The sequence below is a fragment of the Triticum aestivum genome, chromosome 4D (assembly GCF_018294505.1).
Source record: "Triticum aestivum cultivar Chinese Spring chromosome 4D, IWGSC CS RefSeq v2.1, whole genome shotgun sequence".
NCBI classification, from domain to species: Eukaryota; Viridiplantae; Streptophyta; class Magnoliopsida; order Poales; family Poaceae; genus Triticum; species Triticum aestivum.
The window spans coordinates 147781230-147808435 of record NC_057805.1 but is presented as its reverse complement, the minus strand read 5'-3'; the positions used below and the strand labels follow the sequence as shown (position 1 = coordinate 147808435).

Genomic DNA, 27206 nt, shown 5'->3' with positions numbered 1-27206 from the left:
ACTATGGAATAAGGAGCGGCAAGAGCCTAAGCTTGGGGATTCCCAAGGCACCAAAAGGTAATATTCAAGGACAACCAAGAGACTAAGCTTGGGTATGCCCCGGAGGTCATCCCCTCTTTCGTCTTCGTTCATCGGTAACCTTAATTGGAGCTATGTTTTTATTCACCACATGATATGTGTTTTGCTTGGAGCGTCATTTTATTTTCTTTTGTTTTGCTTGCTGTTTGAATAAAATACCAAGATTGGAAATTCTTAAATGTTAGAGAGTCTTCACATAGTTTCATAATTATTCAAGTACTCATTGATCTTAACTTATATCTTTCAGAGTAGTTTGTCATTTGCTCTAGTGCTGCACTTATATCTTTTTAGAGCACGACGGTGGTTTTATTTTGAAGAAATTGATGAACTCTCATGCTTCACTTATATTATTTTGAGAGTTTTAAACAGCATGGTAATTTTCTTAGGTTATGGATTTAGTCCTAATATGATAGGCATCCAAGAGGGATATAATAAAAACTTTCATATAAAGTGCATTGAATACTATGAGAAGTTCGATTCTTTATGATTGTTTTGAGATATGAAGATGGTGATATTAGAGTCATGCTAGTGGAGTAATTGTGAATTTGAGAGATACTTGTGTTAAAGTTTGTGATTCCCGTAGCATGCACATATGGTGAACCGTTATGTGATGAAGTTGGAGCATGATTTATTTATTGATTGTCTTCCTTATGAGTGGAGGTCCGGATCGCGCGATGGTTAACTCCTACCAACCCTTCCCCTAGGAGCATGCGCGTAGTACTTTGTTTCGATGACTAATATATTTTTGCAATAAGTATGTGAGTTCTTTATGACTAATGTTGAGTCCATGGACTATACGCACTCTCGTCCTTCCACCATTGCTAGCCTCTCTTGTGTCGCGCAACTTTCATTGTTACCATACACCCACCATTTACCCTCCTCAAAACTGCCGCCATACCTACCTATTATGGCATTTCCATAGCCATTCCGAGATATATTGCCATGCAACTTTCCACCGTTCCATTTATTATGACATGCTTCATCATTGTCATATTGCTTTGCATGATCATGTAGTTGACATCGTATTTGTGGCAAAGCCACCTTTCATAATTCTATCATACATGTCACTCTTGAATCATTGCACATCCCGGTACACCGCCGGAGGCATTCATACAGAGTCACATTTTGTTCTAAGTATCGAGTTGTAATTCTTGAGTTGTAAGTAAGTAAAAGTATGATGATCATCATTATTAGAGCATTGTCCTAGTGAGGAAAGGATGATGGAGACTATGATTCCCCCACAAGTCGGGATGAGACTCCGGACGAAAAAGAAAAAAAAAGAGGCCAAAAAATGAGAAATGCCCAAATAAAAAAATAAAAAAATGAGAGAAAAAGAGAGAAGGGGCAATGCTACTATCCTTTTACCACACTTGTGCTTCAAAGTAGTACCATGATCTTCATAATAGAGAGTCTCCTGTGTTGTCACTTTCATATACTAGTGGGAATTTTCATTATAAGAACTTGGCTTGTATATTCCAATGATGGGCTTCCTCAAATTGCCCTAGGTCTTCGTGAGCAAGCAAGTTGGACACACACCCACTTAGTTTCTTTTTGAGCTTTCATACACTTATAGCTCTAGTGCATCCGTTGCATGGCAATCCCTACTCACTCACATTGATATCTATTGATGGGCATCTCCATAGCCTGTTGACACGCCTAGTTGATGTGAGATTATCTCCCTCTTTCTTCTCCAGAACCACCATTCTATTCCACCCATAGTGCTATATCCATGGCTCACGCTCCTGTATTGCGTGAAAGTTGAAAAAGTTTGAGAATACTAAAGTATGAAACAATTTCTTGGCTGAAACCGGGGTTGCGCATGATTTAAATATTTTGTGTGATGAAGATAGAACATAGCCAGACTATATGATTTTATAGGGATAGCTTTCTTTGGCCATGTTATTTTGAGAAGACATGATTGCTTTGTTAGTATGCTTGAAGTATTATTGTTTTTATGTCAATATTAAACTTTTGTTTTGAATCTTATGGATCTGGATATTCTTGCCACAATAGAGAAGATTACATTGATAAATATGTTAGGTAGCATTCCACATCAAAAAATTTGTTTTTATTATTTACCTACTCGAGGACGAGCAGGAATTAAGCTTGGGGATGCTTGATACGTCTCCAACGTATCTATAATTTTTGATTGTTCCATGCTATTATATTATCCATCTTAGATGTTTTATATGCATTTATATGCTATTTTATATGATTTTTGGGACTAACCTATTAACCTGGAGCCCGGTGCCAGTTTCTGTTTTTTCCTTGTTTTTGAGTTTTACAGAAAAGGAATACCAAACGAAGTCTAATTGATGTGCCAATTTTTTATGGACCAAAACAAGCCCCAGGAGTAAAATAGTTGGGCCAGAAGAGTCCCGAGCCATCCACGAGGGTGGAGGGCGCACCCTACCCCCTGGGCGCGCCCCCTGCCTCGTGGATGACTCGGAGACCCCCCTAATGTGAGACCGACGCTAAAAATTCCTATAAATATAGAAACCCTAGAAAAGAAACCTAGATCGGGAGTTCTGCCGCCGCAAGCCTCTGTAGCCACCAAAAACCAATCGGGACCCTGTTCCGGCACCCTGCCGGAGGGGGGATCCATCACCGGTGTCATCTTCATCATCCCGTCGCTCTCCATGACGAGGAGGGAGTAGTTCATCCTCTGGGTTGAGGGTATGTACCAGTAGATATGTGTTTGATGTCTCTCTCTCTCGTGTTCTTGATTTGGCACGATCTTGATGTACCGTGAGCTTTGCTACTATAGTTGGATCTTTTGATGTTTCTCCCCCTCTACCTTCTTGTAATGGATTGAGTTTTCCCTTTGAAGTTATCTTATCGGATTGAGTCTTTAAGGTTTTGAGAACACTTGATGTATGTCTTGCGTGGGATGCCCGTGGTGACAATGGGGCATTCTATTGATTCACTTGATGTATGTTTTGGTGATCAACTTGTGGGTTCCGTGACCTTTGGAATCTATGCATAGCGGTTGGCACACGTTTTCGGCTTGACTCTCCGGTAGAAACTTTGGGGCACTCTTCGAAGTTCTTTGTGTTAGTTGAATAGATGAATCTGAGATTGTGTGATGCATATCGTATAATCATACCCACGGATACTTGAGGTGACATTGGAGTATCTAGGTGACATTAGGGTTTTGGTTGATTTGTGTCTTAATGTGTTATTTTACTACGAACTCTAGGGATGTTGTGACACTTATAGGAATAGCCCAATGGATTGATCGGAAAGAATAACTTTGAGGTGGTTTCATACCCTACAATAATCTCTTCGTTTGTTCTCCGCTATTAGTGACTTTGGAGTGACTCTTTGTTGCATGACTTTGGAGTGACTCTTTGTTGCACGTTGAGGGATTGTTATATGATCCAATTATGTTATCCTTGTTGAGAGAACTTGCACCAGTGAAAGTATGAACCCTAGGCCTTGTTTCGAAGCATTGCAATACCGTTTGTGCTCACTTTTATCATTAGTTACCTTGCTATTTTTATATTTTCAGATTACAAAAACCTATATCTACCATCCATATTGCACTTGTGTCACCATCTCTTCGTCGAACTAGTGCACCTATATAATTTACCATTGTATTGGGTGTGTTGGGGACACAAGAGACTCTTTGCTATTTGGTTGCAGGGTTGTTTGAGAGAGACCATCTTCATCCTATGCCTCCCACGGATTGATAAACCTTAGGTCTTCCACTTGAGGGAAATTTGCTACTGTCCTACAAACCTCTGCACTTGGAGGCTCAACAATGTCTACAAAAAGAAGGTTGTGTAGTAGACATCAGTGACGCGCGTGAATGTCAAGGATCTTGTGACTTTGAGGCGTCGAAGAGCTAACATGACCTGCATCTCCCCGAGCACCCATACCGAAGTTCCCGTCCAAGAACACGCTTCCGCAACACTGCCCGAATTCCCCATGCTCCGACACCACGGGTCAATGACTCTTCACTCTTCATCCATGGTCTCTCCAATGGCACGACTGTCGTCCATGGCCTCCTACATACTGCTGGGCCACCTTCGATCTACGGTGGAGGAGAGGAGGGTCCCCACCTACACGGAACCTAGACAGAGGAAGCAGTGTTGAGAGGGGGATTTTTTGGACATGCCATGTGGAAAAGCTAGTTCATGAGAGGAGCGAATCATGGAGAAGGGAGCCATGGGGAATTTCAAGGAAAAGAAAGGCAGTGCGTTAGGAAAACCTGAAAGGAGATAGAAAGACCGAACCAGTCAAGCACAAATCCCCAAGAAGAAGAGCATGTCCTACCCCATCTATTAACCCACACGAAACCGTACAACTCTTCCGCCTCAGAATTATAGATTCACCTACCACAAAAATTACCACTTATTCTCAAAACCTATCATAAATAAAAACCTTACAGGTTTAATTTAGGACGTGAATATCTGTTGACGTGGGGAAGTTGGTATGAATGAAGGGGGGGTGATCTCCGTGGAACAAGGGAATGAGCACGTTCGCTAGGAGGAGGCCCACAAAATGAATGCCCTTACCCAGCACGTACCAAGTATAACAGTGGGCCAAAAGGCCCAATTTGAGAAAACCATAGTGAATCGGAAAAAATAAACTAACATAAGAATTTCCATGGGCCGCTAAAGAAAACTACAACATGCACATGATTTCATACGAACGTAGGGCGCAGAAAAATAAAATTACCATGACTTAAAAAACATCCAGGAACTAAATGACAAACTAAATTGCCAAGCCTCCGAAACAAATCTACAATGTCTCTGGAAATAAATTTGTCATGGTCCAAGAAAATATAAATTGCCATGGTGAAAATAAATTTGCCATTGGCTAGCAATGTTTGCTTAAAATTTGTTTTTTTAATGTTTATCTAGATATTGGCGGAAAACATAAAAACTAGGGTGTTTAACAACACAAACTAAGAAAAAAAATTGGTTTCCCTGAAAATCGCCATGCTTTTATATTTTCATTTTCAAGAAACAAAAGAAATCACACACATGAAATTTCCATGATAAAAAAAATGACATGCCACTAAAAATAAAATTGACATGTTATTAAAAACAAAATTCCATCCACTACAAAATAAAATTGCCATGTTTAAAAAATAAAATGCCATGCTCCTAAATAATAAAATTGCCATGAAATAATTGATAATTTTTATTTGTTACAAAGAATTTCCATGAATTAGAATGTTTTATGTCACGCTACATACATATATGTTTGCCATAATCCAATTAAAAAAGTCACGATTGAATTAATAAAATTGCCATGTTACATAAATGTATATTTGCCAAGGTAGGTCTACTAGATTTGCCATGGTAACTCTAATATATTTTCCATAATCCAATTAATAAAATTTCATGACATTAAAAATGAAAATGTCATGTTATCAATGAATAAGATAAATTTAGGAAGTTGCCATGGGCACATGACAAAAATTCTACTCCCTCCGTAAACTAATATAAGAGTGTTTAGATTACTATTTTAGTTATCTAAACACTCTTATATTAGTTTACAGAGGGAGTATTTGATCCAAAGAATTTCCATGAATTATAAAAGTTTGTGTCATGCTATGTCATGCTACATACATATATATTTGCCAATGTAAGTCTACTTAATTTGCCATGGTAACTCTAATGTATTTGCTATGATCCAATTAATAAAATTGCCATGACATTAAAAATAAAATTTCCATGCTATTAATAAAAAAATTAGAAAGTTGCCATGGGCGCATGAAAAATTCCGTAGGAATTTTGTTTTCCCAGAAACAAGGCAAAATTAAGGATTTGCCAAGCTACATAAGATAAATTTGCCACATGTCGATAATTGCCAATAGAATCTACAAATAAAAATGACATGATGGAGTGATTTTTCCATGGAATCTACAATAAAAAAATTGAAGGTGAATACATTTTTTCCATGGTCCAATTCAAACAAAATACCGCCCTAGAAAAAAACAAAGAAAACTAGATGGTATGATGCCATATGCTAAAGAAACACATCATGGCAAAAAACATGAATAAAATTCCCATAATGCACACACCACTCGGCGTGATGCAAAAAATACACCATGGCAACAAAAAATGTGTCTAAAATTGCCATGATGCACACACATTACTTCCCATAATGTGAAAAAACACGTTTAGACAAATTGTGTGTAAAATTGCCATGGTAGAGAAAATGTATGTAAACTTGCCACAGTGCAAACAAACTATTTGCCATGATACTCGAGGAACATATCATGGTGACACGCTAATTTAACACAGTGCTCAAAACATGGCAAATTCAAAAATTATGTGCTATGTTCATATGGCAAAATAGGAAAAAGATTGATAGTTTTGTCTCTAGAAATTTCAACAGCTCACAAATGACATCGCCCCCTTAGGCGCATGTTAAAGAACGCCACTAAATATCATTACTGTCAGCTCAAAATCCGTTGACTATATCATAATAACCAAAATATCTGTGGACCAACATGTCAGCTCTCCTTCCATCTCACTATGATAAAAGCTTAGGTCTCACTCGGTTCCCAATAACGTTCTTATTTTTTCTCTAAATTTTTTTGTTTGCTTACTCCTGACAACTGAGACCCACACTTATTATTATGAGACAGAGAGACCTGACATGTGGGTCCAGAGATATTTTGGTCATACAACATGGTCAACGGATTTGACCTTCTACCCTAAAAAAATAGGTTTGACCTACCAGTGTCAGTGTATAATTGGATTTTGAGCAAACATCTAATGAAATGATGGCATTTCTTAGCTACCTAATGGCACTTTTGAGCAAACGTCTCATGAAACGATGATATTTTTGACGAGTTATAAACAAAACTGACTATCGGAACGGCATCTATATCTATATCTATATCTATATCAATATAAAAAGACTCAAAGGGGCAGATTCAACAAATCCCGACCGTCAAATCAGGTCAATCCAACAACTCATGCTACTCCAATGGTGAGCGCTCAACATGTTTACTGTGCAGTTAATATCATATCAAATATTAACGCCAATGCGAATCACATACTTAATACGTAAATAATATCCTACCTAATATTTACATATAATTAATATATTATCTAATATCAACGTGCATTGCACATACCCATTTACTACTAGTAAATAATAAACCCCTAAAAAAATCATGTATGGAGCGCGCAGCCGCTGAGTGGTGACGCGTGCGATCCTGGGCACCCGTCAGCACCTCACTTGGGCACCTCCGTCCCTCTCCTTGTGCACTGTTCGATTCCGTCCCACAAAAGTCTCTCGCCTCCCTCAATCCCCTTTGCACCGCGTCGCCGAAACCCCCGCCTCCTCATCCTCCGCACGCCTCCAAGCCAAGCCAAGCCAAGGCCGTCGGTCTTCGCCGCCTCCTCCGACGGCCCCCTCCTCTGCCTGTTCCTCACGCCCTTGAAGCGCCGGCCTGATGCGATTCCGTCCCTCGCTGTAATCAAGCCCTAGCCCGCTTCGATTATCGGCTCTCCGTGGGCAATCGAGAATTCCGCCGGATATTTCTTCTCCAATAATCTACCCAAGGTATCCCGAGCTAATGCTACTCCTACTACCCGTCTGTTTCCACCAAAAATAATTCGGGGGTTGAGCTCAATCATCGGATTGGACGACATTTCTCTACTGATACAATCGATCCTCTCTCGCCCGGCCTGATTTGCCTCCGTTGGTAGGTATCGTTTCCAGGAGCCCTGCCCCCAGAGTAGCCAAGAGGCCGGCGTCAGGGGCTGATTTGCTGCTACTTTTGAGGAGTTGGGACCCTGTCGGTGGCCCGTCGGCTGCAGGGTCTTGGTTCGTGGAGTTCTTTTCAGGGCTTTTCTTGGGGGTCATGGGAGCTTTCTGCTCGTGTTTGCAAGCCGATTACTCCGACCACCATGGCAACGAGACTTCTGGTGCGTTTAGGAACTGCATGTGCCTCAGGTGTTTTACCCAGCAGCTGATCAATGCTGTAAGTCTCGTCCCCGTTGCTTGGTGTGATAAAGATTAGTTCGTATGGCTGACTTCTAATTTTGGTCCTAGAAGATGACAATCTTTTAACGTCCAAGTGCACATCCTTCTGTTTTCTGTTAAGCACAACCCGATGTGCAGAAGTAATTAAGCATCTGTATTGGATATCATTGTACTGATTTCGATGGTAACAATGTGCTCTTCTGTCGGATTACATGGTGTCTCGGGCAAGATTTATCTCATTGTACGAGCACAAGAAAGAACAAATAAACAAGTATCTAATTCACTACTGTCGCCTTGTTTATACACAACCTTTAGTTCTCTAGTAACTAGCCTTTTGCGGTGAACACCTGGTGTGAATGATAGCTGATAGAAACCAAAAACATGACACAACCATTGCAAATTGTTTCTTGTTCCACTCACCTGCTGAATTTTCTGTCTCTTGTAATAAGTTAATTACTTTAACATGAATTGAGATTATACAGGTACAAAACCATTACATTTGTATCTCCTTTTTTCAGTACACTGTTTTATTCCGAGTTGGAACGGTCCACTCTGTTTCTCAAGCTATAGAAGCCACCCCACTTGATTCATCTGAAAGTTCATTCGATACATATCGTTCACCTCCAAGACCACTGCCATATGATGATCCTAGATTCTCCCCTCCTCTGCGCGACTGGTTTGCATCAAGGCATGATCCTTCAAGCCATTCACCAGAGGAATCAGAACCACTCAGACCAAATTATGATGCGGAGATGGAAACGATGAGTTCAGTCGACAAGCCAAGTAAAACAAACTATGACACAAAAATGAAAAGAAGCAGCTCTGCTTACGGAGATAAGTTGTCCCGAAAGGAATCTGGAAATTATTTCACCTACTTTTCTCCATCTACTGAAGATGAAGATGTCTGCCCAACATGTCTTGAAGGTGATGCTCACTAACTTTCAGTATGTTAGTCTACCAGGAAGATGTCGAGTGAGTTTTGTGCAGCGCATTAGTTTCATAGAGTTAGCAAGACTTGTAGTAGAGCAGTCTAGAAACAATAAGCATTAGTTATGTTATATTGCATGACCGAATATGATTCATCTTTTTGAACTTTTGTGGCACTAATTTAATTTCTTGGGTAACCCAATCATTTTATACATATTCCATTGCTTTAGAACACCGTGGATGTTAAATAAATTATTCAAATGTGTCATAAATTTATGTTTATGCTGGTTAATTGAAATAAACTCCCAAATCAGATAACCTGATAGACCATTACCTATATAAATTGCAGATTATACTTCGGAGAATCCTAGGATAGTAATGCAGTGCTCACATCACTTCCACCTTGGCTGTATCTATGAGTGGATGGAAAGAAGTGAGGCATGCCCTGTTTGTGGAAAGGTAGCTTGGTTTTAGCTCTTTGTCCCAATGATCTATTATTACTATTTCCGTATGCTGTTACACTTTGTTCTACTATGAGGTCAGTAGTCCATATCTACTTTGGAACAGTGTTGACCTTACAGGACATGCCTTGGCATTTTACATATTTTAGGTGTTGTATTTCTGTGTTTTAGTTGGGCAGGACTCTAATTACTTTATACAATGATTGTGACGGAGCATCTGGTTATTCGTTGAAGTTTGTTCAACAGGGTGTAACTTGATTTCTTAGTACCATTGTGGTGGGGTGTTGCACTTTATCCTACTACGAGATTCAGTAGTCCAAGTTTACTTTGGAACGGTGTGGGCATTGCAGGAAGTGTGTATTACTTCCTTTAGGTGATGTATTATGTGTTTAAATAGGGCCAACTTTTAATTGCATTATGCACCATTTCTACTAGTTTGTTACTTTACTTTATTTTCCCTAAATTCATGATATGAAACTACAGTTACATGATTAACCTACTATATTCATGTAGTGTTCAGATCACCATTCACCGCAAACATGTAGTTAAGGTTGAAAGGACATTAGGCTTAAATCCTGATTGCAGGTTCCACGCGTGGAACCTGAAAGCAGCTGTATCGCCACAACACTAATTTTAGGAAGTGCCATATCATAAATATGGGTAAAGCTTTGAGCTTATTCCTCGCTCATATTAGATAGGTTGTTAATAGTTCTCATGCATCGGAATACCCAAATATGGCGGCTAATAGTCTGGGATTTCTCAGTTTGTTAACCTCCTCATAACCCAAGGCATGGTCCGTGCGAGGCGCTTACTGCGGGCCTGGTTTATACTTGCATAATTATACAGGGACTATTAAGCCTCTTCGGCTAGGATGATCGGTATTTTTCCTGGGAAGGGAAATTTAACATCTACATTGGACAGAAACAGAAAGCAAGGAGTGTTGTTTGGGGCTGAATAATTTCTACCTAATTCTGATGTTAAGTCTTGAAAATTTTAGAACTAACATTGGACAATTGCATTTGTTGTTCAGTAAGCTGGTCTTGCTGATTTGATGTAGTCAAAAACTCTGATACTCCCTCCGTTCCTAAATATATCTCTTTCTAGAGATTTCAAATGGACTACCACATACGGATGTATATAGACATATTTTGAGTGTAGATTCACTCATTTTGTTCCGTATGTAGTCACTTGTTGAAATATCTAGAAAGACAAATATTTAGGAACGGAGGGAGCAGATGTGTATTGCTGTCATCGCAATCTATTTCACTGTATGTTTTCCCGGTATTGACTCTTAACTGATTTCTGCTCCATCGTGATCCTGTGCAGAAAATGGAGTTCAACGAGACGACTTAGACCTCAGACTGGACTAAGTGTCTTGAATTAACATCTCATATGGGAACCTGAAAATATAAGTACCTAGTCCTGCAAATACTCTGTAAATACACCTTTGTAAGTATTGAATCAGCAGCGTGCTGTATTTAGTATACTGGAATTCTTGATATGTTGGAACGGTGCATATAAACATTTCTTTCTTTTATTTTTCTTTTAAATGGCCGGCAGGGGAAACTTGTTCCCCTTGGTTTGTGCCTCAGCGCTGTTGCGACATGTTTTGATTCTCAAGTGATAGTCACTGGGAGCCTGTAAGCTGATGATATTTGTTAATATAATAATCATATGAATCCCATGGTTCTGTGGAAATCTCTTGTTTATTGCTATAGTGTTAGGTCCATGTCTGCTAATCGTGCCGGAGATAACCGTCCAGTAGATTACTTCAGACATATGTCACATCTTTACAACACTCTAAACCTCCTACGGGCATGGACCCTCAAGCCGCATCTGTTCGGACCACGAACGTGTCCGACACCCAAAGCCCCCTCCTTCGCCCGCACACTTTCCTGTAGAAGCGGTCAGCGCAACATTCATGCAGGGCGATCTCTTATTGCTGTTGGCATTGAAGCAGCGTGCAGGGGCCATAGTCATTGCCGGCCCAAAGTGGATGTGACCTTTTTGGATCCGGCATTGAAGCGGCGCGCCAGCCGAGAGCATTGCCCATGCTGGTTTTCGGTGCATGCGCCGTCTCTCCGTGTTCATTAAACATGTGTGCTTGGTGAGGAACCTACTCCGCCCCCGTATATGACCGTCACCTGTTCGTCCGTCTGTCGACCACTGTCGGTGTCAACACCGGCGGATCTCGAGTAGGGGGTCCCGAGTTGTGGATATAGGATCAATGGGGAACAAGGGACGAAGAACACGGTGTTTACCCAGGTTTGGACCCTCTCTAAGAGGTAAAACCTACATCCTACTTGATTGTATTTGATGTGTATGGTATGGTTACAGAGTCGATCTACCTCGAGATCAGGCGAGCTAAACCCTAGGTTGAGGTGGTATTGGACGTTGCTCTAGCCCTAAAGACTAAAATCCTTTGGTTTATATAGACACCCTACTGGTTTAGGGTTACAGGCGATCGGTTACAATGAATGAAAGATCTTGCCTAATCTTGACTTGGAGGGCACACCACGGCTCCAAAGATCTTCTATCCGGTCACGGGTCCGCGCTCAAGCTTGGCTCCACAGCAGCCCACCAATCCGGCCCATAAGCAATAGGCCGGCGGCCTGAGGACCCCTTAATTCAGGACTCCCTTGGTAGCCCCTGAACTAGCCTCTAATGCCAGGGCTTGTGTCCGGCATCCGCATATCCAACGGTCTTCGGCTTGCGAGGCGAGTTCTCCATCCTGTCCTGTGCATGCTCGGAGTTGAGTGGTGTCCGGAATATGGAGCATTCGTTTTACTTAGCCTCGAAGGCCAAAGTGCTCGAGTGTGAATAGTGCCCTCGTCTGACAACTATTCGGCGAAGGGTCGCGTCTGGTCATAACACCGAACGGCTGAAAGTTCTCGATACGCGGCTCGAGGCCGCCCCTCTATTGGCACGTCTCATCAAGGCAGAGATCATGCCCTGTTTTTAGGGGATATGTCAATGATTTCGATTACCCCACCCGCGCATAACGTCGCGAGCGTATAGGGAAGTGGAGAGGCCCGCGGCGTGAAAAGAGGAAACCTCGGCTCCTCTGCGGCCCATAAAAGGGGAATAGCTGCAGTTACCAGCCTACGCCTTCTTCCACCTCTCGCTGTCGCCTTTCCAATCTCCAGAGCTCCAACGCCCTGCTCTACTTCTCCGCAGAAGGTCTCCTTCCCAGCTCCTCCCTAGCTCTGGTCATGGCCAGATCCGGTGCCAACGGCAAGTGGGAGGCCTCCATTGTCACCAACAGCGACATCAAGGAGCTGAAGCGAGCCGGTCGATGTCACTCACCGGGCCCCCGAGGAGGGCCAGGTCATCCCCACGCCCCAGCCAGGCGAGAGGGTGGTGTTCCTCCCCCACTTTATTCGGGGGCTGGGATTTCCTCTGCACCTCTTTGTGAGGGGGATGCAGCCTGGACGGCGGCTCCCGAATTCAGATATGGTCCTCCAGCGAGATTGACCTCGTGGACCAAAAAGGGTCCTAACTGGGGGTCCGCCAGTGAGGTGAAGACGCTGCAAAAATGTATCTCCAACGTAACGGAGACCAGCGCCAAGCTAACCAATGTGGTCCAGATAATGCTCAGACACCGCCTCCTTCCTTGCCAACAAAGGGCCAGTCCGATGTGGTCTTATAAGCCTAACGACCAGGCCACCGTGCAATACCTCTTCGGACGACCCATGACAAGGTGTGGAGTCTGCTGTTCAAGTCTCAGGAGGAGTGGCCAGCCGAGGATGAAGACATCGGTCTTGACGCCGCAAATCCCCCGAAGAAGGCAATTGATCTCTTGCCTGGTATATATTCGGGCGGTCATACTGCACAAAATTCGGTCTAAGCTTCTTTTTGTTGCCTTTACAGGGCTGGCTCGAGAAAGCCAAAAAGATCAGCAGTTAGGCTCCACTGCCCGAAGAGCCCCAGTCGGCTCAACTAGAGGAGCTCCTGGTCGTGGCGCCTTACAAGGCGCCAGAAAAGAAGGGAAAGAAGAAGAAACATCTGTCGGAGGCCAGGGAAGGCCTCCGCAGAAGAGGTCGTCCGGACACCAAGGCCGGAGACGCTGCGGCGCCGTCTGCTCAAGAAGGGAAGGAGGAAGAAGACGAGGAGGAGAGCGCCTCCTCCCACTCCAAGAAGAGGGCGGCGTCCTAGGACGTCGAGGAGGAGCAACCTCCTCGGGCCCAGAAGAGGCAGTGCAGACCCAAGCTGGTCCTGCCCGACAGTTCGGACTCCGATGAGGAGTCCGTGTCGTCCGAAGAAGTCCCGGAGAAGGAACTCAGGGTCAAGCCCCCCGCCATGAGGTGTGAACCTCAACATTTCTTGCTTACTTCATTTTACCAGTCCCTTACTGATGGAAACTGATTGTGTGATATCACAGTCCACCGCGCAACCACCCTGCCGAGCAGACCTCGGAGGGGACCTCTCCACCCGCCGAATTGGCGTATAGCGGATCAATGTCGCGCTCCGCGCCTCCCCTGGTCCCCGAAGAGGCCCGGGAGGTGCTGTCCCGAAGGTCCCCTCCCCGTCCGAACACGTTGGAGGGGGCGACGCAATCATGGCTGAGGCTGATGCCTCGGTCACCAAAGACCAGGAGGGTGTGTCCCTCCTGGCGAATATGGGAGGAGAGTCCGGACCGTCCGGGCCCTCCCAGCCAGCCGCACCTGAGCCCCCAAGGCCCTCACAGGTGCCGGTCCCGCCTTCCGACGGAGGATGGGTTGACGTCCTACCGCCCGCGCTGAACACGAACTGCCAGGCGACGGCGGGCTGTCCGGACGTGATGGAGGAGTTGGTGAACAACTCCGTCATCGTCGACGAGCACCGCGCCCTTATGGGTGTGGTTCTACAGGGTGTTCGGTCCGTCCATACCGGACTGAACGATGCCGTCTAGGGCCTTTTGACAGGCTTCAAGGTGAGTCAAGTAATTCTCTTTTCCCTTCAAGGAATCCGACATTTACTGCCATCTCGTCAGCTTCGCCGTCATTGTGGCGACGTTTGTTCTTATTCCGTCGTGGCTTCCCGTTCCCGTCCTAGACTTCCGAGGTGCCGGGGGCTTCTGGGTTGGTGTTTCTACGAGCTAGCCAGCTATCCTCTCTGGCGCAGAAGCGGGTCATCAGGGAGGTGAGCGCTGACATTGTTCTCGGCTTGTCCTGGCCGAGCTGACGTGCTAGCCATTCATCTCGAATACTATGCTTGAAGGCGGCTATGGCTTCGGCGTCCGGACAGTAAACGGTTTGGCTTTTCTTGGTCAAAAACCGGTTCCAAAACTGCCGGGCTGACTCACCGGGCTGCTGGATAACGTGGCTCGGGTCATCAGTGTCCGGGGGCCGGACATAAGTGCCCTGAAAGTTAGCTCAAAAGGCCTCCTCAAGCTCCTCCCAACATCCTATGGAGTCTTTGGGAAGGCTATTCAACCAGTGTCTAGCCGTACCTTTGAGCTTTAACGATATGTACTTGATGGCGTGGAGGTCGTCTCCTCATGCCATATGAATGTGTAGCAAAAAATCTTCAATCCATACGGCCGGATCTGTTGTCCCGTCATAGGGCTCGATATTTACAGGTTTGAAACCTTCCAGGAATTGGTGATGCATCACTCTATCAGTGAAGCATAGAGGATGAGCGGCGCCCCTGATTCTAGCTATGTCGCGCCGGAGATCGTCTGTCATCCGAACTCGTTGTAGCTCCCCAGCTCTATCATTTCGGTCTAGCTAGGCTTGGTATCCATCCCGTCTAACAGGAGGATTTCTTTTAGGTCCGTAGATGGACCTCGTCAGACCTGCCCGAGCATCCAGGTCACGGCGTAGGTCATACTCGTAAGCTGGTTGTAATGGCTCCTTGCCTTGACGGCAAGGATGAGTGGGAGGTTGTTCGGCTTTATCATCTGTCTGGTCCTGTCCTCGAGGGGGGCGGTCCGGCTGTCCCGCCAGCGTGTACCTTGGAGGTGCTTGCTCTATGGCCTCGTCATCGAATTGCGGTAGTAGTCTTCGCTTCGGGTAGCTTTTGGTCTGTCGCTCGTGACCGTATTCCTCTTCGGCATCTAGGACTTTGGTCCATCTCTCATTAAGGGTATCCTGTTCGGACTTTATTTTTGCCGTTGTTTATTCAGGCTCCGTGCGGTGGCAATTAGCTGCCGTTTAAACCGCTCTTGATCCAATAGGTCTTCGGGGACGATGAAATCCTTGCCACCCAAACTAACCTCCTCTTCAAAAGGAGGGAGGCAGTTGCTGTCTTTGGAGTCATCGAGGTATTCGATATCGAGCGGGTCCTCATGCTCCTCATGGTCGTTTTGTAGTTGTTTGTCGGCGCCGGGATTGCCGAGGTTGTCCGTATTGTCTGGAGTGTCGTTTTCTCCGGTGTCCGTGTTGCTCGCATGGCTTCGACGTGCCTTGGAGTGGCGGCGCTATCTGCGGTGTTTCGGTGGCTCATCGCTGGGTTTGTCGTTATCCTTCCCGGGAGTGTCGTCATTGTCTTTCGGGGTGTCCACCATGTAGACATCGTAAGTGGACGTGGCCGTCCAGCAGCCGGTGACGGGGGGAGCAGCATCGGTGTTAGCCGTGGCTCCACTATCCTCGTCCATGTATTCGGCGTTTTCCAAAGTGTAGTCCAACATGTTGGTTAAGTCTTCGACTGTGGCTACTAGGTGGGTGGTGGATGGGTCATAAAATTCCCTATAATTTGCCTCGAGGGGCTGCTGAACGCAGGACGAGGTCGAGTCATCTCGAATAGCCATCATCCGGATTCGGTCGAGCACTTCGTTTAACAATGCGAGGCTTGCCGAGCTGGCGTGCGGTGGCCGCTCGGGACCGGTTTCCGTTGTGGCGGGGCAAGGAGTGATCCAGGTCCAAACTGAGTCCTGGTCTTCCAGGGACGAGTTGACCTCGACGCACGGGCTGGCTTGTGGTTGGATAGGCATAAGAGACCAAGGACGAAACCTGGTCTTCGGACGTTGTCTCCGTGTTGGGGCTCGAAGCCAAGTGCGTGAGGGGGAGCTCGCCCAGGGATGATTCCTGATTTACGAACGTCGACCCGTCACTAGGGCTCAAGGCCGGAGGCGTGTCATGAGGAGAGGGTTCGGCCGCGAGTGGCTCTTGGCGTCCAAACACCGCTTCTATGTTGAGGCCTGAACCTGGGTCTTTGGCTGGCATCACTGGCGTGGTCGAAGGGATTCCTGGTCTCCGAACAGGGTGGAGCCATCCGAGCTCGAGGCCGGCCGAGGGGTTGAGGCCGATCCATAGATCGGATCGGGAGAAAGCTCCGGAGCGGGCATAACAGGGCCCACAGGGGTACAGGGAGAGGCTGCGAATCCAGCAAAGACCAGATCGCCTCGGGCGTCCGCGACGTACTCCAAGTTGCCGAATCTAATTTGGTGCTTAGGGGCAAAATTGTTGATTTGGTCTAGATGACTAGTTGGGTTGGCTTGCAGCACGATGCTGCCGAACGCGAAGAGCTGGCCAGGGACAAAGTGGTCCCCAGAGCTGACGCCATCTCCGATGATCAGGCGAGCCATCGATCCTTCGATGACCCAACAGCGGAACTCTCAATGAAAGCACCAATGTTGGTGTAAAAACCGGAAGATCTCGGGTAGGGGGTCCCGAGCTGTGGATCTAGGATCAATGGGGAACAAGGGATGAAGAACATGGTGTTTACCCAGGTTCGGGCCCTCTCTAAGAGGTAAAACCAATGTCCTGCTTGATTGTATTTGATGTGTATGGTATGGTTACATAGTCGATCTACCTCGAGATCAGGCAAGCTAAACCCTAGGTTGAGGGGGTATTGGATGTTGCTCTAGCCCTAAAGAATCAAACCCTTTGGTTTATATAGACACCAGTAGGGTTAGGGTTACAGGCAATCGGTTACAATGAAGGAAAGATCTTGCCTAATCTTGACTTGGAGGGCACACCACGGCTCCGAAATCTTCTATCCGGTCACGAGTCCGCGCTGTAGCTTGGCTCCACAGCAGCCCACCAATCCGGCCCATAAGCAATAGGCCAGCAGCCCTAGGACCCCTTAATCCAGGACTCCCTCAACCACCATTAATCACTCCATCGCGTGGCCTGTTATTTGCTTGCTATTTAAAAGCCAGGCCCGACAATAGCCGCATCTAACCTCCTCCGTTCCTTAGGCACCATACCCGCCTTGGCCTCGAGCTCCAAAGCCTTGTGGGAGAGCCCGTCGACCGAACATAAGGAGATTACCGGCATTGCCATCAGTTAGTAGTCCGACAGATGGATGAGCTGTCCGAAGGCGAGCGGCGCGGACGAGCCAATGGAAGAGGCGGTCGTCGACGAGTCGGTGCCACCGTGCTCGCCGGTATCTTCCATTATCACCATGGGCGAGGCGTGAGCTTACTACACTGACATGGTGTTGGAAGAGTGGCAGGCCGCGTTCCAACAGGTGCAGGCCGACCAGGCGTGCAACCTTCGCCTCCTTGACAAGCACCGGCACCCGGACGAGCAACTTGCCGTCGTCATGGGCATCATGGCACACGCGGACATGGACGAGCAGGAGGTGTTGCTCCTATCCTACCGTGTCGTCTATGACATCCGCCACGAGCGACGGCGGCACCACCTCCTGCAGGCGGAGAAAGAAGCCACCTTCATGGAGATCGATGAGGCGGTAGATGAATTTTACTAGGGCACTGAAGACGCCGGCAGCTCCGCGTCGGCCGCGCCCCGACATCACGATGACATTGTCGGCACATGCGCGAGCACCGCCGACAGCGAGGAAGAGTAGAGCATGGAAGGGCGCCGATGCTTGGGTCCCACGAAGGCCACCACTCCACCCCTCCCGGAAGGCAATCGACTAATCGACCGACGATGATGAGCCTGCCTAGCTTAGCTTCAAAAGGCCTTAGGCCGACAAGGATGCGGTGCTGACCACTTCAGGCGAAAAAGTGCGCGGACGAATGAGAGCGCTTTGGGTGGGCCAGGGTTGTTGGACACGTGTGTGACAGCGGTACGGACACTCTCAAATATCTTCTCCCTCATCTTCTCTTTCCATCAACTCTGCAAAACTACACTATTTAAAGCCTTACAACCGATGTCAATCATCTTATTATACTTGCTCTTATAGAAGGCAGAGGATAAAGTACAAGAAATTAGGCAAGCTCCCACCACACACCAGTGAGAAGTAAACACCACACCGTCTCGAACGCACCCAATACAACTCCAACACAAATGGGTCTGCCCTAAACTAACCAACAAGGTCGTGTCTCAACCAACACCCGACCACCTCCAAAGAGCAACGACTCCAAGGATCTCTCCTTGCCAATGCTGAGTAAATAGGCAGTTTTTCAATTAATCTAATCCATGAAATGATCATGAACATGGTATTGACAGAATTAACGACATACTGACACTAGTACGCGTCGGTGCTATACAAACGGGTTTTAACCCCTTCCTGCGATGGCATTTGGAACCGTCGCCTAGTGAGTGACAGTGATAGGGGGGTCCTTCCCACATGACCCAGAAACCGTCGGAGATATGCCCTCCTTGCACACACGCTCGGCAAAATGAGGTCGTGCGCAACCGGCGAGCGCTCATATACGGAAAATACGTACAGTAGAGCTAAAAAATACAATTATACAGGCGAAATTGTTTTCGGTCGCAAGTACATCCCACACAGTCAGTCCCCGCTAAACGTTTCCATTCGTATGTACATCCGACACAATTGCTCCAAGGAAAACGTTTCTCTTCGCAGGTACATCACACATAATTTTTCACGTTAAATCCTTTGTGATAGCGTTGCCATTGCACATGATATTAACAATTTTATCGTTTGCATTATTGAATGCATCACACACGGTCCGTAGAAGAAATTGTGTGGCAAAGGCTATCCATCACGCCACCTCGTTCCCCACCCCGAACCCCGCCGCCCGCGCCACCAACCGCCGCCGCCGTCGCCGAACGCCGCCGCCCGACGCCCGAACGCCGCCGCCCGACGCCTCCCGTCGACCCCGCCGCCACCCGCCGCCCGGACCCGCAGCCCCGCCGCCCCACGCCGCCTCCCGAACCCCGCCGGAGCCGCCCGACCCCGCCGGACACGAGGTAGCCGTCGCGCCGGTTTTCGCCGGAAAACCGGGCAGTTTTTTTGAAACCCCGGTTTAATTTTTTATAGATCGTTTTGGTTTTTTTTCTTTTCGGTTTAGTCCTTTTAGCGAGCGTTCGCTCGTTCGTTCGTTTTAACGAACGCGTTCATCGTTTAGTTACAGTTAACGAATGTTCGTTCGATAAACTGTTTGTCACTTTTTCTTTTTCTCGGATTTTTCCGCGATTATTCCAGATCGCGATTTCTGATCCGATTTTTGTTCTAGTATAACTTTTCGCTCGTTTATCGGAATCAGGCGATTCAAGCGCCTAGAGTTTCGTCTCGAAATTCTCTTTCCGTTTAACCAACTCAAACAAGTTTTTGGTACTGTAAAATTTGACTTAGATCCAGATTAGTAAACGAAGCTTGTTTCTTTCGCCGTTTGACTTCTGTTGTTTCGTTTGATTTGATTCTTTTTGCAAACCAGAGTTCTTAAGTTGAACTTTCTGGTTAGATCTTTTATTTGAGTTTTACCTATGCATTAGATGAGTGCTTATTGTATGCTTGTTTGTTTGCGATAGAGTACCCGGAGTGCGCCGCTTGCTACTTCGAATCTCTAGGTTTCACGGATCATCAACAAGGCAAGTAACACTTTGGTCATACCTCTTTACTACCCAGTTTTATTGAATTAGACCAATCCTCAAACATTGCATGATTAGGATCTGATTAAATTGTGGGTATCGGGAAGTAGATGAGGTAGTACCTATTACCTGTTTTGTTATCAAACCTTTGGGAGTTACTTCTACATTTGCTCATATTGCTATGCTATGCTAGTAGACGTGGATTGGGTTTGAGAGATCTTTCCATGACAGTTGTGAGATTGTTAATTTATGGTTAAACTTAAGGTGGCAACTTAAACTCACATCTGGGTGGATTGAGGCACCTGGAGAATCCAGTGTTGCCTGTATTTTTGGAAATCCCCGGGTTCCGTGTGATTATCCTATGGACCGCCACCCAGGCTCAAAGGGATCATAAGATTATTCATGCTAGAAACTTCTGTGTGCAGCCACAAGCTATTATGGGCTCTAGCATAGTTGAGTAGGTTGCATGACCTCTTCCAGTGGTAGGCTAGCAGATGTAGGGGATGTAGGTTGGTACTGTCTACCCGGGGTTAGAGTTAATGCTTCTGAAAGACTGTGTTTCGGTCATCCGTTTCTCAAACACCATGTAGTGCGAGAATACCAACGGAGGAGATCGAGTCTTGTGGGGAAAAGTGCACAAACCTCTGCAGAGTGTACAAACTAATCATGGTTAGCCGTGTCCCCGGTTATGGACATCTTGAGTATCTAGTTCTTGGATTATCATGTGAATCTCATCACCATGTTACTTAATTTAATTTGATTGGGTTAATCACGTTCTTAATTGGGATTGAGATGCTGTCAACCATCTCAATGTTCAAACAACCACCATGATAGTTAAATAAAATTTTATTCCTTTGCAGTAGGGAAAAATTGGCTTTTCGCAAAACTGTAACCATAGAGCTTTCCACCAGCCAAATATGCATGTAGTATAGCCTTATTCTGTTCATTACTCTCTATGTGTTATATTGACGGCATATTCCATGTGCTGACCCGTTTTCGGGCTGCAACGTTTCATGTTGCAGACTTTTCAGACGACGAGTAAGGTGCCTTAGGTCGTGGTCTTATACTCAGTGATGCCGGTTGAGTTGATGGACTCACTTATCTTCCAAGTCTTCTGCTGTTATCGTTTTTAGATGGCCTTAAGCCATATTTATCATACCTAGTTCTCTTTTGAGACACTCGATGTAATAAGTGTGTGATTGCTACTCTGTTATAAATCCTTCGAGTACTGTGCGTGTCAGCATTACTGATCCAGGGATGACACTGGTGCACAGTAGATCAGACTGTTTGAGGTCTGGTCGCTACAAGATGGTATCAGAGCACACGCTGATTGTAGGACACGACCACTAAGCTTAAACCCTAGAACACTACTCTCTTCTCATTTCCGACTCCTCTCCATTTTCTACTCTTTTAGGAATGGCGGATGCAAGGAACAAGTTCATGCAACCAGATGAAGATACACCATTTGGACGCCACTTGAAGGAAGTCACTAGATACCTGAACATCGGAATTCCAAGCTTCACCGGAACCTACAACGCCACACTACCCGAAGAGGAGCGCTGGAAGATTCAAGTTCAAGTTCCAGGAAGGACGTTCATGTCAGTCACTGAGCCTATAGAGTTTTCCTTTGATGCACCAACCTGGAGTTTAGGAAAGAGCATGGCAGCCCACATCACTATGGGACGCATTGGAGAAGTTTACCACAAGGAGCTTAAGGATACTATTTATCAGATTTGTGGGTGCCGAGATGAGCAATGGGAGATGATCAGCACCAAGAAGGATAGATCAATTGCAGCTTTCATCCAGGAGTTAAACCATCACGTTCGTCGCCAGGAGAACCAAATGTGCGCAGGCATGATAGATCTGAAGAAGGCATTGACCAAGATCACGGAACTGGAGGAAGAAATCAAGTCTACACGCGATGGATATGAGGAGGAAATCGCAACATTACTGGAGAAGAATGAAGACCTGATAAAGAAGATCGAAGTTTTCATGGGAGACCCAGCACCAGGAGGAGAAGATGACGATTCTATTTGCCGAGAGAACTACATCATCATCGACGACACCGACTCGGACCCCAGTGAAGATGAATTTGTTGATGAAGCTGGAGCAGATATCATGGAGTCTTCGACCGATCAAAATTTCTAGTAGACCACCATAATCAGTAGTAGTATTTCCCCATGTATATAGTATAGTCCGAGCACTTTGTAACGATAGTTAGATCGATTGTATGCCTTGTTTGAATTGATTGAGTGGTATTGTTTGTGTTTGTCTCATGTGCATATGGGTAGTGTTTTCCCTCTAGACCTCATTCTATTCTAAATTCTCATCCTTTCTAAACCCAGCAGATGCCTCCGAGACGCGACACCTGATTTGTTTTTCCACCGGAGATCACTCATTTGATTCAGCAGCAGAATGCCCTAATGCAAGTGTTAGTACAGAACCAAGGCAACAACAACAACAACCCACCACCACCACCTGTTGATCAGTTGGCCCGATTCTTGAGGTTGAATCCGCCGGTGTTTTCCAGCAGCACCGAGCCGATTGTTGTAGATGATTGGCTCCGCAAGGTTGGAAGGGAGCTGACCACTGCAGGATGCACAGATGCGGAGAGAGTGCATTTTGCCGCACATCAACTTGATGGACCCGCAGCATCATGGTGGGAGAATTACACAGCCACTCAGCCTATCGACACTGTCACATGGGACCAGTTTCAGCAAGCTTTCCGTACTGCCCATGTTTCAGCCGGAGCTATGGCTATGAAGAAGCGTGAGTTTCGCAATCTACGCCAAGGAGGACGCACCGTAGGCCAGTATGTGGAGGACTTTAGTAAGTTAGCACGTTATGCCCCAGATGACGTTGCTACAGATGCAGCCAAGCAGGAGAAGTTTCTGGAAGGACTGAATGATGAGCTAAGCATGCAGTTGATGGTAGCAACCTTCAACAACTACCAGGAGTTGGTAGATAGAGCTCTCATGATTGAAGGGAAGCAGCAGCAGATTGAAAGCCGCAAGAGGAAGTATGGACAAGGGAAGTACAATTCTAGAGCTCATCAGAAGCCACGTTTTACCCCGAATTCAGGAGGACATTTTCAGCATACCCATGGAGCAGGAGGTTCGCACAACCATAGTGGACCCAAGAATGGTAATGGGAATGGAGGAAGCAACGGACAGAACCGTACCAACCCATCGACCCCAACTAAGAGAGATCTGAGCCACATTACTTGTTACAAATGTCAGAAGACTGGACATTATGCAACTGAATGTCCGGAAGCTAAGAATGGAAATGGCAATGGAAGCTCTGGGAAGAAGCCCAACCCTTTCAACAAAGGACAAGTGAACCACGTTTACGTGGATGAGGTTGAAGCACAACCTGATGCAGTGATAGGTAAGTTTTTGGTTAAGACATTTACTGCACTCGTTCTTTTTGATACTGGTGCATCGCATTCATACATATCAAGGGGATTTGTGGATAAGTATAAACTGCCAACCCAAGCCCTTAGGTCACCCATGTTAGTAACCTCGCCAGGAGCAGAGTATATGGCTAATCTATGGTGTGATCGGTTACCATTAAGGATTGGTAACTATGTGTTTCCCTCAGACCTAATAGTATTGGAATCGCAAGGATTGGATGTGATATTAGGCATGGATTGGTTATCGAAGTATGGAGGGAACATTGAATGCGCTAGTAAGTCGATTTTGCTTACCACCCCAGAAGGAAGAAGGATCAAGTATGTATCCCGGCATGTGCCGAAGAGGGCTCAGGTGAATACCTTATCAGGAGTTGTACAGGAGGAAGTACCAGTGGTGAAAGATTTCCCTGATGTATTTCTAGAAGAGTTGCCAGGCATGCCACCGGATAGAGACATTGATTTTTTGATTGCGCTTTTTCCAGGCACAGGGCCGATATCTAAGAGACCATACAGGATGCCCGCTAAGGATTTGGAAGAAATTAAGAAGTAGATTAAGGAGTTACTGGATAAAGGCTATATTCGCCCAAGTTCGTCACCTTGGGGATCACCAGTGCTTCTAGTGGAGAAGAAGGATGGATCGTTAAGGATGGTTGTTGATTATCGAGGATTGAATGAAGTGACCATCAAAAATAAGTACCCACTACCGATGATCAATGATCTGTTTGACTGATTGCAAGGAGCTAAGGTATTTTCCAAGATCGATCTGCGATCAGGATAGCACCAGTTGAAGATTCGAGAGCAGGATATACCTAAGACAGCTTTTACCACTAGGTGTGGGCTGTACGAGTATACCGTTATGTCATTTGGTCTGACTAACGCACCTGCCTATTTCATGAACCTAATGAACAAGGTGTTTATGGAGTTTTTGGATAAGTTCGTCGTGGTGTTCATTGATGATATTTTGGTCTACTCCAAGAATGAAGAGGAGCATAAGGAGCATTTGCGTTTGGTACTTGAGAAGCTCAGAGAACATCAGTTATATGCCAAGTTCAGCAAATGTGAATTTTGGTTGAAGGAAGTTGGATTCCTCGGACATGTTATATCCGGAGAAGGAATAGCAGTAGACCCCACCAAGGTTGTCACTGTGACAAACTGGGAATCACCCACATCAGTTGGAGAGATCCGGAGTTTTCTTGGACTTGCAGGATACTATCAGAGGTTCATTGAGAATTTTTCGAGGATTGGTAAGCCCATGACGGAGCTGTTGAAGAAGGACACCAAGTTCAATTGGACTGAGGAATGTGAAGCTAGTTTTCAGGAGTTAAAGAAACGTTTGGTTACATCACCAGTGTTGATTCTGACAGATCAGCGCAAGGATTATGAAGTTTACTGGGATGCTTCATGTCGAGGACTTGGAGCAGTGCTTATGCAGGAAGGAAGAGTTGTTTCATATGCTTCACGAGAGCTTAAACCCCATGAGAAGAATTACGCAACGCATGATTTGGAGTTAGTAGCTATAGTGCATGCGTTGAAGACATGGAGATATTTTCTCATCGGAAATCACTGTGAGGTGTACACGGATCACAAGAGTTTGAAGTACATTTTCACGCAGAAGGAGTTGAATCTCAGGCAAAGGAGATGGTTGGAACTCATAAAAGATTATGATATGAGATTGCATTATCACCCTGGAAAAGCTAACGTAGTAGCCGATGCGTTGAGCCGCAAGAGCCATGTCAACACACTCATGATCGGAGAGTTACCCAAGGAGTTAGCCGAGGATTTTCGCGAACTACGTTTGGAAATAGTTCCGAGAGGCTATGTAGCAACATTGGAGATTCAGTCTACCTTCATGGAAAAGATCCGAGTGAAGGAAATAAGCCCTAGAGGCAATAATAAAGTATTATTTATTTCCTTGTATCATGATAAATGTTTATTATTCATGCTAGAATTATATTAACCGGAAACATAATACATGTGTGAATATATAGACAAACAGAGTGTCACAAGTATGCCTCTACTTGACTAGCTCGTTAATCAAAGATGGTTATGTTTCCTAGCCATAGACATAAGTTGTCATTTGATTAACGAGATCACCTCATTAGGAGAATGACGTGATTGACTTGACCCATTCCGTTAGCTTAGCACTCGATCGTTTAGTATGTTGCTATTGCTTTCTTCATGACTTATACATGTTCCTATGACTATGAGATTATGCAACTCCCGTTTACCGGAGGAATACTTTGTGTGCTACCAAACGTCACAACGTAAATGGGTGATTATAAAGGTGCTCTATAGGTGTCTCCAAAGGTACTTGTTGGGTTGGCGTATTTCGAGATTAGGATTTGTCACTCCAATTGTCGGAGAGGTATCTCTGGGCCCACTCGGTAATGCACATCACTATAAGCCTTGCAAGCATTGCGACTAATGAGTTAGTTGCGGGATGATGTGTTACGAAACGAGTAAAGAGACTTGCCGGTAACGTGATTGAACTAGGTATCGAGATACCGACGATCAAATCTCGGGCAAGTAACATACCGGTGACAAAGGGAACAACGTATGTTGTTATGCGGTCTGACCGATAAAGATCTTCGTAGAATATGTGGGAGCCAATATGGGCATCCAGGTCCCGCTATTGGTTATTGACCGGAGACGTGTCTCGGTCATGTCTACATAGTTCTCGAACCCGTAGGGTCCGCACGCTTAACGTTACGATGACAGTTTTATTGAGTTTTGATGTACCGAAGGAGTTCGGAGTCCCGGATGAGATCGGGGATATGACGAGGAGTCTCGAAATGATCGAGACGTAAAGATCGATATATTGGACGACTATATTCGGACTTCGGAAAGGTTCCGAGTGATTCGGGTATTTTTCGGAGTACCGGAGAGTTATGGGAATTCGTATTGGGCCTTAATGGGCCATACGGAAAAGGAGGGAAAGGCCTCAAAAGGTGGCCGCACCCCTCCCCATGGTCTGGTCCGAATTGGACTAGGGAAGGGGGGCGCACCCTTCCTTCTTTCTCCTTCCCCCTTCCCTTCTCCTACTCCCACAAGGAAAGGAGGAGTCCTACTCCCGGTGGGAGTACCGGGAGTAGGACTCCCCCCCTATGGCGCGCCTCTCCCCTTGGCCGGCTGCCTCCCCCTTGCTCCTTTATATACGGGGGCAGGGGGGCACCCCAGAGACACAACAATTGATCCTTGAGATCTCTTAGCCGTGTGCGGTGCCCCCCTCCACCATATTACACCTCGATAATACCGTTGCGGAGCTTAGGCGAAGCCCTGCGTCGGTGGAACATCATCATCGTCACCACGCCGTCGTGCTGACGAAACTCTCCCTCAACACTCGGCTGGATCGGGGTTCGAGGGACGTCATCGAGCTGAACGTGTGTAGAACTCGGAGGTGCCGTACGTTCGGTACTTGATCGGTCGGATCGTGAAGACGTACGACTACATCAACCGCGTTGTGATAACGCTTCCGCTGTCGGTCTACGAGGGTACGTGGACAACACTCTCCCCTCTCGTTGCTATGCATCACCATGATCTTGCGTGTGCGTAGGAATTTTTTTGAAATTACTACGTTCCCCAACAGTGGCATCCGAGCCTGGTTTTATGCGTTGATGCTATGCACGAGTAGAACACAAGTGAGTTGTGGGCGATATAAGTCATACTGCTTACCAGCATGTCATACTTTGGTTCAGCAGTATTGTG

General features: G+C 46.0%; 1 protein-coding gene across 1 annotated transcript; it reads left to right on the top strand.

Moving 5' to 3' along the window:
* Positions 1 to 7305: 7305 nt before the first annotated feature.
* LOC123096945 (E3 ubiquitin-protein ligase At3g02290) lies at positions 7306 to 11104 on the top strand. The gene is made up of 5 exons (XM_044518736.1): positions 7306 to 7611; positions 7758 to 8032; positions 8553 to 8958; positions 9311 to 9420; positions 10749 to 11104. The coding sequence occupies exons 2-5, from the start codon at positions 7913 to 7915 to the stop codon at positions 10773 to 10775; spliced, it is 663 nt and encodes a 220-aa protein (XP_044374671.1). The 5' UTR covers positions 7306 to 7611; positions 7758 to 7912; the 3' UTR covers positions 10776 to 11104.
* The last annotated feature ends 16102 nt before the right edge of the window (positions 11105 to 27206 follow it).